Consider the following 15,837-nt stretch of genomic DNA (forward strand, 5'->3'; position numbering starts at 1 on the left):
GATAAACCATTTTCAAGCTTATTCCCGTGCCGGTCGTGCGATCGAACATTGCAGCCGACCACACAGCAAGAACGAACCATGGCTATGCTTTCGCTCCTTTTTCACTTAGACCCCCAAAATGGCGGATCGGGCCAAAATCCTTTCCACGCCCACCCCCGTGACATCACGCTCCAAAGCCCTATGAAATGTTTAGGTGAAACTAGCGAGCTAACTTCCTGTTAACTTCTAACTCCGTTAAATTTAATAAATTCTGTTTTCATAGATGTTAAACTTAATTGTTACACCTGCTAAAGCAGCAACGCTGATGATTTTATTAAAGATGAAAGAATTTAGACTGTTTTTAACTCTCAGTGTTCGTTTGACTTTGGGACCTGAAGCGGACGGAGTTTTGGACCCAGATTCCTCCGCGAAGCTCCTCCCTACGGCAGCTGTAATGCTCTGACGATCCATCAAGCAGTGCTGCTTACCAAAACTGTACTAAAACATTTTTTAACAGATTTCTGCAGCCAAAATCGGTTCGAGGTCAGTAAGCACAACCAGAATTCATACATAAGCCACACTCTTGATTTTTGAAAAAATTAAAGGATTTTAAGTCCTTATAGTGTGGAAAATACGTTATACAGAAGAAAAGAATATATCGCGATATATATCGTTACCGCACATGCTTCAACTCATACCGCGATATGGATTTTAGGCCATATTGCCCAGCCCTAACTCCCAATTTATTTACAACATTTGAAACATACAGTGTAGCTCAGTCAAAACACCCCAAGGCAAAGTGAAAGTGCTGAGAGGGAAAAGATCATGATTAATGATTTATTTAAACTCATAACTGGGTGCAGCAGCTGAGCTTTGACCTGTGAGCTGCAGCTTAAGCTTCTTTTATGGTTCAGTGTTTAATGTGTAAACTGTTTATCACTGCAGAGACGCCTACAGGCTATCTACTGTTCAAAAGTGAATTGTTATATACAGTGAGGCAGCTGACCTTTGACCTGTGAGCTTCAGACTCTTTGCTGAGTGTTTAATGCTCATCTATTGAAGCCTGCAGACACACCCACACATCATCTGATTTGTTTTCAGGGTTGTTTTCTGTGTGTTGGAGTTGGAGCAGAAACCTGCTGCAGGTTAATTATTGATCAAATTAATATCACAAAAGGTGCAGCAGCTGACCTTTGACCTGTGAGCTTCAGACTCTTTGCTGAGTGTTTAATGCTCATCTATTGAAGCCTGCAGACACACCCACACATCATCTGATTTGTTCTCAGGGTTGTTTTCTGTGTGTTGGAGTTGGAGCCGAAACCTGCTGCAGGTTAATTATTGATCAAATTAATATCACACAAGGTGCAGCAGCTGACCTTTGACCTGTGAGCTTCAGCCTCTTTGCTGGTGTGAAGTGTTTAATCTGACACAGTCTGCAGACACAGAGGACTGCTGACGGAGAAGAAGCAGAAGATTTTCTGTTTCTACACAGACCTGGTCCAGACAGCAGAGAGCTGCAGAGTGAAGACGTTCATGAGAAGAAGAAGCTGAGTAAGTTCAACGTCCTCTTTGAATCCTGGATCAGGAAGTGAAGCCGGTGAATGTTTGGTGTTTAAATAAGGTTTCTGTCTTTGACTCAGCCTGCTGTCACTTTTTTTAGACAGAAAAGGAGATTTTAGATTAACTGGTGTTCCTGCTGCTCTAGCATTAAAGCACAGTATAGGTGACCGCGCTGATGCCTGTTTATAATTTCACCAAAGCTAATAAACTGTTGGCTAAATTTTCTTGTTTTCAGATGTAAACAGAGGTGAGAGGAGCAGATAATAAGGATTAAATATTATGCTGAATAACTAAATTCTGCTAGTCTGTGACGTAACTCCCAGCAGCATCGCCTCATTTCTTTGACCTTTAACATGAGTTAGCTTAGCTAGCAGAGCAGCTATCTCTGCTGTCTGTCATGTGGCCGAGTCAAGTGTGTGTAGTAGACTTGTTAGCATAGCTAGCAGGCTGACAGAGGCTAGCAAACTGTGTGAACACTTTGTAAGAGGTGAGCAGTAAAAAGAAGGATAAGGAGCTCCTCCAAATGCTGATAATGCACTTAACCTGAATTTACTGCTTGTTACATTATATGTGATGTTTAGTCGAAAACAATTACTTAAATTAACATTATTATTATTTGTTTATTATTCATAACATGGCTCCCTACTGTAGTGGTTTGAACAATTGATCTGTGGTAATTGTGTCCCTGCAAATTCAACAATGCGCCTCAATGCAAAGCATCAAACAAATATTTTTATTATCAAGTCATTCCACCTACTGGTTGAATCCCCGTAGCTCTGACAGTGAAGCACACTCGTTTTTATTGGTAGTCACCTTGTAAGCAATGTTCCCTCTAAGCTGCGCACGTGCGCATTTGCGCACTGTTGGCACGGTCTCTGCGCAGAGAAAATCTGTGTTGAGCACACAAAAAGAATTCTAACCTGAATTGAAATTAAAGTAAATATGTGCCGGTGTTTTAGCTAGCAAAGCGGCTGATGTGGAGTGAAGCCACGTTAGTGACAACATGTACAACCATTGGAGATGTGAGCAGGACAGACGGAACAACTGACGGGAAAAGTGTGGACTTTATACCAGTTTTTAAATTGTGTTGATCGGCCACGTAAAACCAGAGTTATGATAAAAATATCTGCAATGTTTGTTTCTTCCTGAATACTGTCGTTGTTTATATTTACTGCAGGAAGAAACAGTAAAAAACAGCGTTTTATAAGGAAAACGCTCGAAAGCCTGTGAGCAAAGACAACACCAACCCCCAGCCTTTCCTATTGGTCGAAAAATGTACCATGTCGACCAATCAAAACATGGCAACACGGAGTGACGGCGGTGTTTTGAGATGTGAGAGATTTGAGACGTTTAGAGCAAATCTTGTGTAGTCAATAGTGTTGTTGTGTGTGTCAGAACAATGGTTTACAGGTGTTACAGCAGTGATACATCTGCTGCTGTCAGGCCTGCAGGTATCAGGCTGTTGTTCTCCTTCATCTCATAGTGGACAGGAATTATTTTTGAAGTGACACAAATAATTTGTGTGGCATCAGATTTGATGCAGAACAGCTGATTGTTCTGTAAATAGTTTGAAATGTTTATTTAAAAAAAACACCTTGGCTGCATTTTTTTTGCAGTAAACAGCTGCAAAAAACTTTGTTTGCATAACTCAGTTACTTTTTTGAAGTACATTGGTCATTATTTACTGTATGTTGCAGACAGAGTTACAGACTCTCTCCCAGACCACAGACTCATAATACAAGTCAGAGCTTTATAAAAAAAAAAAAAAAAAAAAGAAAGTTGTGTTTTTAAAATTGGAGTTCAAGTTATTTTTTACTTCCAATAGTGTTAACATACTGCACAGGTCATGAAGAAGATTGTTTTAATTTTCATAGTAAGTGGGCTAAAACAGTTAATTAAAAGTAGTCTAACAGAAATGTAAATGCTGTAAATTGATTATTTTAATAAACATGTAACTTGGATGGATTCGACGCTGGCGTGACCACAGTGCACACGTCTAATGTCGCTCACAGTGGATCGCTCAGGGAGTTTGTGTGTTCGCTCAGACACGTGAAACATTAGAGGGAACATTGCTTGTAAGTGCAAGCTTTAAACTCTCATGGATGAGTAAAACTCATTAGAAACACTGGCGAGCAGTAAGTGAATAACAGGTCTGACAGCAGCAGCAGGGACGGTGCTGTCATAGTTTAACGTGGAGTCTGTCTGCACTCAAACACTGAAGAGCAAAGAAAAGTACTGTGATGGTTCTGGGTCCCTTTGACCAAGCACTTTGCATTTCTTGTGTTTTGTATTATGGTTTATGTTCTGGTTCATTTACAGTCTTATTTCTGCTGCTTTGAGTTTCTTATACTTCCTGTTTAGTATACTTCCTGTTTAGTTCCTTGATGATTAGATTCCCTCTGTGCCTCTGTGTGTCTCTGTGTGTGTCTGTGTTTGTGTGTGTTTGTGTGAGGCCTGGTGCTCCATTCTATATTTCCTCAGCCTGTCATGTCTCTCTTGTCTCCTCTTTCCCTCGCTCACTCTCGTCTGCCTTTCCTCCACTCCTCTGTCAAGCTCACGTGTCAGTGTTGCGTTCCTTTGTTTGCTGTTTTATTGTGAAAGTCTTGCATTCTTTGTTCAGTGTGTTTCATTTTTCCTGTGAAGGGTCTCAGTTATCCAGGTCATCATAGTTTAAGGAGCTTGGAAAGAAAAGCATCTGGACTTCTGTAAGTTGCTTGAAGATGTTTCGCCGTTATATTTGGGTCCTACCCTGTCTGCATTATGCAGCTAGTTCAAGACCAACATTTTTCTAGTTTCCCAAACAGTGAATCAGTGTGTGTGCAGTTCTCTGCAAACTCAGCAGGAAGAATTAGTGTGAAGCTTTAACTCTGCTGATCCTCTTTGAATCCTGGATCAGCTGAAAGGTTTAAAATGTTCACACGTGTTGGACTGACTGAAGCTTCCAGTCACAGTGAATCAGTGTGTGTCAGTGAATGCATCGTGTGTGCTTCAGGCTCCATCTAGTGGACTGATAGCAGAGCAGCTGATGGCAGCTTCCTCTGCCTCACACTGCTGTCTGACTGCTGTAATCAAACCTATACTGAAAAAGGACAATCTTGACAAGACACAAATGAACAACTACAGGCCGATCTCAAATCTCCCGTTTTTAAGTAAGATCATTGAAAAAGCAGTTTCTCAACAGCTCAGTTACTTCTTAAAACAGAATAATTGCTACGATGCCTTCCAGTCAGGTTTTAGACAGAACCACAGCACTGAAACTGCTCTGACCAAAGTGTTTAATGACATATGTCTGAATACAGACAGTGGAAAAATGTCAGTCCTAGTTTCACTGGATCTCAGTGCAGCATTTGATACAGTTGACCACAACATATTACTCAAACGACTGGAGAACTGGACAGGTCTTTCAGGAACTGTACTAAACTGGTTCAAAACATACTTAGAAAACAGGAAATACTTTGTATCAATAGGTAACTTCACATCTGAGCAGACAAGTATCACATGTGGAGTTCCCCAAGGTTCCATCTTGGGACCCCTTCTGTTTAACATCTACATGCTCCCACTGGCACAGATTATAAACAACAACAAAATAAACTATCACAGCTATGCAGATGACACACAAATATATATCACAATGTCACCAGGAGACCGAGGCCCTGTACAGGCTCTTGGTAAATGCATTGAGGAAATCAATGACTGGTTGTGCCACAATTTTCTCCAGCTAAACAAAAACAAAACTGAGGTAATAGTCTTTGGCGCCAAAGAAAAACGATTACAGGTCACCAGAGAACTTCAATCTATACATCTAAAAACCACAAACCAGGCGAGAAATTTGGGTGTAGTGATGGATGCAGACCTAAACTTAGAAAAACACATTAAGACAATAACAAAATCAGCTTACTATCGCCTCAAGAATATTTCAAGGATAAAAGATCTGATGTCTCAACAGGACCTGGAAAAACTAGTCCATGCATTCATCTTTAGTAGGCTTGATTACTGTAACAGCATCTTTACAGGTCTACCTAAAAAATCAGTCAGACAACTACAGCTCATTCAGAACTCTGCTGCTCGAGTCCTCACTAAGACCAAAAAAGTGGACCACATCAGTCCAGCTCTGAGGTCCTTACACTGGCTGCCTGTCCGTCAGAGGATAGACTTTAAAGTTCTGATGCTGGCCTATAAAGCTCTGAATGGTTTAGGACCAAAATACATCAATGACCTCCTGACCCAGTATGAACCTTCCAGATCCCTCAGGTCATCTGGATCCGGTCTTTTATCAGTTCCCAGAGTCAGAACCAGACACGGAGAAGCTGCATTCAGCTTTTATGCTCCTTATATCTGGAACAAACTCCCAGAAAGCCTCAGATCAGCTGAAACACTCAGTTTATTTAAATCCAGGTTGAAGACTCACCTGTTCTCAGCTGCATTTGAATAAAGCACCAAATCCACACTTTAAGCTTAAATTTCAAAACTTACATTTAACTACTGATTTTATCTACTGTTCTGATTTTATCTGTTTTGATTTTATATACTGTTTTGTTTGTTTGTTTGTTTGTTTGTTAATTAGTTAGTTAGTTTATTTGCTTGTTTTAATCAATTTTAAATCATGCTTTTTATTTGTTCTTGTTTCTAATGTCTCTGTAAAGCACTTTGAATCACCTTGTTGTTGAATTGTGCTATACAAATAAACTTGCCTTGCCTTGCCTTGCATCCAGCTGACACTGAGATGAAGCAGGAAAGAAGCAGCTGATGTTTGGACAGCACACATGATGAAAGGAGGATTTCAGCTGATGTGCACATGAATGATTTGTGTTTCCTCTGCAGGTAGAAAGTGTGTGTGAGCTGATGTGAATTGAGCAGCATGGATCAGTGTGAGGACAGAGAGGAGGGAGTCCCTCCCTCTAAAAGCACTCTGTGTGGGGAACATGAGAGCCAGACCAAAGCTCAGAGGTGAGATGACCATCTCTAACTGTCCATGACTCTTCTCCATGTCACAGCTCAGCACTCACATCACTGCTGCATCATTCTTCACAGGAACCAGCCTGGACCTCCACCCAGCTCTGTGTCCTTACAGAGTGACCGGTCTAAAGGGCACTTTATTGATTTTAAAGTGCAGCCTGTGTCTGCTGCAGAGAGGTGAGCTGTTAGCAACATGAACTCTTTGATTAAACTGCTCGATGTTGTTGGATATAAACTACAAACACGTCGTTCCCTCAGTCCCATTTAAACTGTCTTTTAAAACAAGCCTTTGGTTTCTAAACAACTGAAAACCCACTTCAGCAAACAGGAAGTGATCAGAGCGTCCGTCCACTTCCTGTCAGGCCCTGCAAACATTTCATATTGAAGAAAAGTAGCTGACATCTCACATTTTTACTCCACCACATTCAACCATTTTGACATTTTACAGCATGAAACTCTTGTCACATGACTCCTGTTATGTTATAGAGTCATGTGACCACCAGGGAGGGATTTGTATGGATGAAACACATTCAAATCAATCTGATTCATCAATGGAAACATTTTTGGTGTAAATGCAGCAACACTGAAAACGCTGAAGATAAAAACACAACAGATGAAATATGAACAAATCGAGGCTTTGAATACACGTGTGTGTGTTTGAGACAAAGAGATAAATGGATTGTGTGTCTGTCCTATTGCTGCGTGAGGGTTTTATTGTAGATTTTGTGCGTGTACACTTTTGACCACGAAGGTGTTGAAAGGGCGTAAAACAGTTGGAGGCACAAGAGTGAACACTAGTGCTGTCAGTAGATTAAAACATGACTAATTAATGACACAATCTTCTGTCATTAATCCTGATTAATCACAATTACTTGATCAATAGCTGCAGTTACATTTTTCCAACTTTATATTTAAGCCTGTAACAGACGTTTACACCATATAATGAAGTCAATGCAGAATAAACACAAAGAATGTTAAACGCTTCAATTCAAAGAGACTTTGAATAGTTTTCAGTCTTTAACTCAGCTTCTCTGCTGTAAATACAACTTTGTAACAAACATATATACTAAAAGCTAAGTGTGCACTAATATATAATAATATATAATCTATATTACTGCTGTTAATGAAAATGTTTAATCAGACTCATCACAGGGTTACTGTGGATTCATTTGGATTAATCACCATTAAACATCATTTTTAATGTAAACGAATCAAAGTTCATTTCATGAGCAAACAGACTCGAGAGAAAAGGGCAAATTTACACACTTAACATGTTTATTGAACATGTAAACATTGATTAACCTCCTGAATGAGCCGACCCCCCCAGGGACAGTCCTGCATGCTAATGATGGGCTCTGCTCTGTACCTGCAGGATTCTGTCAGCCACAAACTCCTCAGTTGATCTTGAATCTGAGCCCATCTGTCAAACCATCATTTTCTTCACAGGTCTGTGGAGGTGGCACTGATCCTGCAGCAGTCTAACACTCTCTGTCACTCTTCTTCAAGTCTTTGACACGAGGAACCAAAACTATGTTATTAACAACACTAACAGGTCTGCAGTTTGACCACTTGGCAGTTGTGTCATCAGTGCTTTGCATTGTTGTGATATTTTAAGCTGGAAGTGCTTCGGTGAAAAGAAAATTCCTTCTGTCACGATGTGCAGAATCCTTCATGTTGGTCGTTGTTATTTTTTTGAAACATTTCAGGGATTTTGAGTCGTTCTGCTCTCCAGATGTGTCGTGTTAAAGGTTTTTATCATGTTAATCATGATAACAGATGAACCCCTAACCCTAACCCTACATGTTAATTTTGACAGCACTGGTAAATCATTTTTAATGTTCTTCTGTCAGATCATTGATTAGACTCGACTCCAAATACAAGACTCAGAAAACTCAAATGAAAACTCAAATCAAACCAATGAGAAAAGGACTTCTTGTGTTAGAATGAAAACATATGGAAGTGGTCAGGTTTCAAACACTCGATGAATCTACTGCACAGTTACATAAGAATCAGAATCAGAATCAGAAAGGGTTTTATTGCCAAATGTTGAGCAGGTTTACAACATTAGGAAATTGCTGCAGTGCTTCAGTGCAAACATACTGTCATAAAAAAATATAAAAATAAGAATAAGAATTAAAAGTGCTAAGTAGATAGATATATACATGATATATACATGAGTGCAGGTGGTGATCAGTGCCAAACATGGGGTGATGCAGTGAACACAGCGTAGGGTCATGTGTTAGTGGTGGGAACAGTCATACGGTTATTGTTCATGTGTCCGACAGCAGAGGGGAAGAAACTGTTCTTATGGCGAGAGGTTCTGGTGCGAATGGACCAGAGCCTCCTGCCTGAGGGGAGCAGGTCAAACAGACTGTGTCCAGGGTGAGAAGGGTCAGCTGAGATCCGAGCTGCACGCCGCAGTGTCCTGGAGGTGTACAGGTCCTGCAGAGATGGGAGTCTGCAGCCAATCACCTTCTCAGCAGAGCGCACAACACGCTGCAGTCTCTGTTTGTCCCTGATAGTGGCTCCAGCGTACCACACGGTGATGGAGGAGGTGAGGATGGACTCGATGATTGCAGTGTAGAATTGCATCATCGTCTGTGTTGGCAGGTTGAATTTCTTCAGCTGCCTCAGGAAGTACATCCTCTGCTGGGCTTTCTTAATGACGGAGGTGATGGTGGGCTCCCACTTCAGGTCCTGGGTGATGGTGGTATCCAGGAAGCGGAATGAGTCCACAGAGGTGATGGGGGTGTCAGACAGGATGATGGGGGGGAGTGGAGCTGTGTGCTTCCTGAAGTCCACAATAATCTCCACTGTCTTCTGGGCATTCAGCACCAGGTTGTTGTGGCTGCACCAGGACACCAGACGTTCAACCTCCCTCCTGTAGGCAGACTCATCCCCGTCCGAGATGAGCCCAATGACGGTGGTGTCATCTGCAAACTTGATTAGCTTGACAGACTGGTGGGTGGAGGTGCAGCAGTTGGTGTACAGGGAGAAGAGCAGAGGAGAAAGAACACAGCCCTGAGGGGAGCTGATGGTCCGGGAGTCCGAGACTTTCTTTCCCAGCCTCACATGCTGCTTCCTGTCCGTCAGGAAGTCAGTGATCCACTGACAGATGGGATCAGGCACATTCATCTGGGAAAGCTTGTCTCGGAGATGGTCTGGAAGGATGGTGTTGAAGGCAGAGCTGAAGTCCACAAACAGGATCCTGGTGTAGGTTCCTGGGGAGTCCAGATGCTGCAGGATGAAGTGTAGGGCCATGTTGATTACCAGGCGCTCAAATGACTTCATGACCACAGATGTCAGAGCCACGGGTCTGTAGTCATTTAGTCCAGTGATCCTAGGTTTCTTGGGGACAGGGATTATGGTAGAGGACTTGAAGCAGGCCGGCACATGACATGTCTGCAGTGAGGAGTTGAAAATGCCAGAAAACACTGGGGCCAGCTCGTTTGCACAGTGTCTGAGGGTGGCAGGAGACACGCTGTCTGGGCCGGGAGCTTTCCGAGCATTCAGATTCTTAAACTGCTTCCTCACATCTGCTTCATGAATATGAAGAGTTATGGTGGGAGAAGGTGGTGTGAAATCCTCTTTTGTGTGGGGTGAGGAGGGGGGTGTTGTAGGTGAAGTGTTTGAAGGTGGTGATGGCTCTGTGGAGGGGGGAGAGGTGGGGGAATGAGTGTCCAAAGTGTCTCTATTGTTGGGGCCGTTGGAGGTGTGAAGGCTGCCTGATGGCTCGTCAAAACGGCAGTAAAAGTCGTTGAGGGTGTTGGCCAAGAGCAAGTCATCAGTGGAGTGGGGGGTTTTAGGCTTGTAGTTGGTGATATTCCTAAAACCTTTCCACACAGAGGCCGAGTCATTCTCTGAGATCTGCTGCTGCATCTTCTCAGAGTGCTGATGTTTAGCAATGTCCACTTCTTTAGTGAACCTGTACTTGGCCTCTCTGTAGCAGTCCCTGTCTCCGCTTCTGAACGCCTTTCTCTTTTCCAGCCACAGCTTTTTGAGTTTAGGAGTAAACCAGGGTTTGTCATTGTTATAACTCACCCTGGTGCGTGATGGCACAATGCTGTCCTCACAGAAGTGGATATAGGAGGTGACAGTGTCCGTAAACTCGTCCAAGCTGTTAGAAGCAGCCTTCATTGTGTCCCAGTCTGTGGTCTCCAAACACGTGCGAAGCTCCTCCACAGCCTCGTTGCTCCACAGTTTTTTGGTCCTCACGACAGGTTTGGAGAGCTTCAGCCTCTGTCTGTACGCGGGGATTAGGTGGATCATGACGTGTTCAGAAAGTCCGAGTGAAGCGCGGGGCACCGCGCGATAGGCCCCGCTGATCGTGCTGTAACAGTGGTCTAATGTCCTCTCCTCTCTGGTCGGGCATTTAATATACTGCTTGTATTTGGGAAGCTCATGGCTCAGATTGGCTTTGTTAAAGTCCCCAAGAGCAATGATGAGAGAGTCCGGGAATGTCCGCTCCATGTGCAGTATCTGCTCCACGAGTGCGCACTGAGCTGCCTGCGCATCCGCATCTGGCGGCCAGGATGAATGAAGCAAACTCCCGTGGAGAATAAAACGGTTTGCAGTGAATAAAAAGGTATTCCAGAGAGGAAGAGCAGTGCTGAGCAATCACTGTTACGTCTGTGCACCAGCCATTATTAATGTAGAAGCAGACACCTCCACCTTTGGTCTTACCAGAGAGAGAGGCCTGCCGGTCCGCGCGCAGCAGATGAAAGCTCTCCAGCTTTAGCGCGCTGTCCGGGATGTCCTCACTGAGCCACGACTCCATAAAACATAAGACACAGGAGGAGGCAAAGTCTGTTCATGCTTCTCATCAGGGCCAGTTCGTCTAACTTATTCCTGAGTGAGCGTATATTGGAAAGGAAGATCCCAGGAAGAGCAGTTCGCAGTCCACGTCTCCTCAGACGCACGAGTGCGCCGGCTCGCTTCCCTCTCTTTCGGCGTCTGCAGTAAATCTGCCGCAGATGCGACAAATATTGGAAGTAAATCCACAGGTGTTGTAGTCCTGTGGTTAAGAAGCTCTTCATTCATTCAGGGACCTTTGGCCTCCTGAGAGCATTAGTTGATGGTTCATCACAGTTTTACCTTCCAGTGAGTGAATTTATCAGTTTGATGAAGTCTCAAAGTTTCCTCTGAGCTTCTGCAACATCATCACTTCCATCACTGATGAAAGAAAGTTCATAGAAAACAGAAAATAAATCTTCAGAATCTGAGAGTCTAAAACGTGACAGACTTGATTCAGATGAAGTTATTTGAGCAGAAACTCCTGGATCTTTATCCTGTGTTGATCTAATCCTTCATGGTTCCTCCACAGAGTGGACCAGCAGAGCTCAGAGGTTCCCAGTGGTCAGTCTGCCCAGCAGCATCAAACACAGCTGGACTCCATATTTATGGTCTGTACATGTACAACAACTACTGTTACATCTGTTCTGTTCACAGTCATCTCCATGCTGCTCTTTGTAGACCAGTGGATTGTCTGTAGGGCTGAGAACAAAGTACAAATACTTCATTACATAACCTAATTACTGTTTTCAGGTATCTGTAGTTTACTTGAGTAGTAACTATTTTTTACTTCGTACATTTTTAAACAAATGTCTGAACTTTCTACTTCTTAAAAGTAGAAACGTCCTCCAAAGAGCTGCTTTCTTTTTTACTATTACTTCTAAGTTTAATGAGTACTTCAACTTTTACTGGAGTAGTTTTTAATAGTAGTAGTTGTCCTTAAACACAAGTACAGACGTTGTGTACTTTGCTGATTCTTACAATGATTCAGTTCTGATTCACAAATTCAGTTTTGACTCAGTCAGAAATATTATAATCATGATTATTTATCTTGGATTTCACTGTTGAAAGAACCTGTAAACCTTGTAAAGTAAAAACATTTAATTCCAAATGATTTCAGAATCAGAATCAGAATCAGAATACTTTATTCTGATTCTGATTCTGAAATCATTTGGATTTGAGTCTTTCTCTGCCACTACAAACTCCGTGTAAACTACTGTGGTATAAAAACAAAGCTGAGACTTCATCAGAGGTGGAAACATCAGGTTAATGATCCACACTTTGTGTTTACATGTTTTCATGATTACATGATTTCACTGTGATTGGCTCATTCATAAATATTCTGTTCCAGCTGCTGGAGGACAACATCATCACTTTTTTGAACGAGCTGAAGAAGATCCAGAAGGTTCTGAGTCCAGATTACCCAGAATGCTTAGAGAGTCAGAGGGAGGATGAGGAGGAGAGGAGGAGCAGAGAAGCACTTGTGACAATCACAGTGAACTTCCTGAGGAGACTGAAGCAGGAGGAGCTGGCTGACCGTCTCTATTGCAGTAAGAGCATTTCTGTAAGCGTTTAAGCTGATTGATGACTACAACAGTCATTAAACAACCACTGTTGTCCTACTGGGAGACTTCAACGGGGCAATGACAGTGAGCCCTGGAGGGGCGTGATTGGAGGAACGGCCTCCTGGATCTGAATCCGAGTGGTGTTTTGTTTTTGGACTTCTGTGCATAGTGTATGTATAGTGCAGGTGGAGCACTGCTGACGTTGACAGAGAATATTGTTGGGCGGTGGAAGGAATACTTTGAGGACTTCCTTAATCCCATTGGTTTCCTCCTCCTGTAGAAGAAGCAGAGTCTGTGGATGAGGGGACGACTTACCTGTCTCCGGGGGCGAGGTCCCTAAGAGAGATAAACGACTCCTTGTTGGGTACACTGTAAACCTGAATAAGTTCAGTGAACTCAACATTTATGAGGAAACTGATTACATAATAATTTTTAAGTTAACTTACTTAAAAATTATAAGTTCACTGTAACTTAAAAAATTATGACCTCAATAAGATCAAGGAATTGAACTACCTCCAACCTGTAACTTAGTATTTAAGTAACTTACAAAGTTTAATTTCACTAAACTTGTATATTTTATTTTATTTGAACTTTATTTCATTACTTTACTAACTTAAATATTATAACTTATATAAACTCTAAATGGACCTAGTTGTGTAAAGCGCTTTGATGAATAAATACATAAGAACCAGTCCATTTACCATTTACCTATTAAAGCACACGCTAAGTCTAACCCTTCATAGACAGGGTCTTTCTGTAAAGAAAAGAAACTGAGACAGATTTGCAATTGCAAGTTTATTTATAACCACCTGTACAAAACTTTACATGCTTCTGCATTTGAACATGTTTTTAGTGCTTATTGTACAACTTGTACAGTGAAAATGTTAAACAAGATAGTGCTTCAGCCTTTTCTTTGGCTCTCTTTTAAAAATAATTCTGGAAACAACATAAAAAAGTATCAGCCTGATGCTGTTATAAAACTAATAAAAGGCATTTTTATAAACATTTAAACCAAATAAATAGTCTCAATCTACTCTTTAGCTTTTTCCTTAAACTTCAACATACATAGTATTTTTATAACAAATAATATAGTGCATCAGTTTTTTCTCCAGTTGTTCCCTTTTAAAACTTTTAAAAATAGAAACATTTAAAACAAAAAAATATGTATGAGCATTTTCTTACACGTTTTCATTATAAGACTAAGTTAAATAGAACACCCACCATATAAAACAAGCTATCTAGAGGCATGTTTGTCTCAGTCTGTCTCAGGCTATGGAGAACAGATAGCAGCAGATGTCCTAAACCTACAGAACTTTGTATGAAACTTTACTACAGTTTAGTACAACTAGTCATGCGAGGCATCAACTTCATTGGAACAGTTTGAATTTTGCCAGCAGTATAGTGCCAGCACCTGTACGTGCTACTCTGGCAGTAAAAGATTGTTTTTGAGGCGAAGAAGACATGGTTTCAACTGTTTACCATCCTCAAGGCCCATCAGGAGTTTCTGGATGAATGTATTAACCAGGTTTTTTGGATAGTCCAGATGCAAGACATAAAACAATCCGAACAACAAGACAAAAGCATCAGGCCACTTGGGAATGTCGCCTACCACAAGCTCATCTTCCACTACAGCTGCTGCACTGACCACAACAATATTAAAATACAATAAAAAAAAAAACTTACCTTGGAGCTTGGCGATAACTGTGTTTAATGCTCAAATCCCACTTCAAGCTGTTCGAACGAAAAGAAAAACCACAGCTCACGCTGTGAGACCAACACTTTTCAACCAAAATGACTCAACACGGACGCAACATTCCTCTGGTAATAATCGACAGCAGCTCAAAGAATAAAAAAACAAACAGAAAACGTTGTCTTTCATTTTACTTACATATCTTCTTGCTTTGCTATTCTTCACTTCACTTCGCTTCAGACCTCCGCCATCTTGAAAACTTTTCAGAGTATATAGTTCAGGTTCACGAACGTACGCCATGATGTCATCAAGCCTCTTAACTTAATAACTTTGACACAAAGGTTTTCTTTGCTCATAACTTTCTATTCTAATAAAGAACCCTTAAGTAAAAGTTGAATCTGCTTATAATTTTTACGGTGTTTTGACTTGGTTGCTACTTTTGATTTCTATGATTATAAAACTTTTGAGCCCATTGTACTTTAGGATTTACAGTGTAGAGCACCTGGGGTGGATGAGGTTTCCTGAAGACTCTGGATGTTATAGGGCTGTCTTGGTTGACACGCCTCTATACAATTTTGCTAGGGGATTTCCTCCGGTACCCCATCTTTAAGAAGGGGGTCCCAAGGATGTGTTCCAAATATAGGGGGATCACACTCCTTAGCCTACCTGGGAAAGTCTATGCCAGGATGCTGGAAAGGAGAGTCCGTCTGTCCGTCTGAACCTCGAATGCAGGAAGAAAAGTTTGGTTTTCATCCAGGTTGTGGAACACTGTATCAGCTCTTTATCCTCTCAAATACTTGAGGATGCATTGGTGTTTGTCCAATCAGTCTACATGTGTTTTGTGGACCTGGAGAAGGTATTCAGCAGTGTTGGGTGGTCTCAGAATCTGATCTCTGCTTTTCGCAGATAATGTGGTTCTGCTGCCCTAATCAGATGATGGCCTCCAGCTCGTACCAGAACGGTTCATGCCTGATTGTGAAGTGGTGGAAATGAGAATCGGCACCTCCAAATCTGGGGCCATGGTCCTTAGCCGGAAAAGGGTTGAGTGCTCACTCCGGGACAAGAATGAGTTCCTGCTCCAAGTGGAGTTCAAGTATCTCAGGGCCATGTTAACAAGTGACGGGAGAACAGACTGATTGGTGGTACTGCTGCTGCAGTGATCCGGACGCTGTACCAGTCCGTCATGGTGAAGAGAGACATGAGTTTAAAAGCAAAAGTCTCACTTGTCGATCTACATCCCTAACCTCACTTATAGTCATGTTGTTAGTGACCAAAAGAGCAAGTTTGCAGATACAA

General features: G+C 41.9%; 2 protein-coding genes across 7 annotated transcripts in view; one reads left to right on the forward strand and one right to left on the reverse strand.

The window, feature by feature from the left end:
- The window catches only part of LOC146634309 (protein NLRC3-like), a 709,813-nt gene that overhangs the window by 538,543 nt on the left and 155,433 nt on the right, over positions 1–15,837 (forward strand). For 2 of the 6 annotated variants that reach the window (XM_085376500.1, XM_085376514.1), the window contains exons 1-4: positions 6,368–6,486; positions 6,571–6,672; positions 11,819–11,897; positions 12,638–12,836. The exons of 3 other annotated variants lie outside the window; for them this stretch is intronic. In XM_085376500.1, the coding sequence (XP_085232626.1) occupies positions 6,398–6,486; positions 6,571–6,672; positions 11,819–11,897; positions 12,638–12,836 (469 nt within the window). In that variant the 5' untranslated portion in view covers positions 6,368–6,397. Of the gene's footprint in view, positions 1–6,367; positions 6,487–6,570; positions 6,673–11,818; positions 11,898–12,637; positions 12,837–15,837 lie in introns of those variants that run through there. One more of the 6 variants, XM_085376528.1, reaches the window with a different exon arrangement.
- The window catches only part of LOC146634314 (NLR family CARD domain-containing protein 3-like), a 494,998-nt gene that overhangs the window by 96,186 nt on the left and 382,975 nt on the right, over positions 1–15,837 (reverse strand). The window lies entirely within an intron of this gene.

This window comes from Diplotaxodon limnothrissa, linkage group LG3, assembly GCF_057381915.1.
Source record: "Diplotaxodon limnothrissa isolate DT_005_m linkage group LG3, D_limnothrissa_male_GT1.1, whole genome shotgun sequence".
Classification (NCBI taxonomy): Eukaryota; Metazoa; Chordata; class Actinopteri; order Cichliformes; family Cichlidae; genus Diplotaxodon; species Diplotaxodon limnothrissa.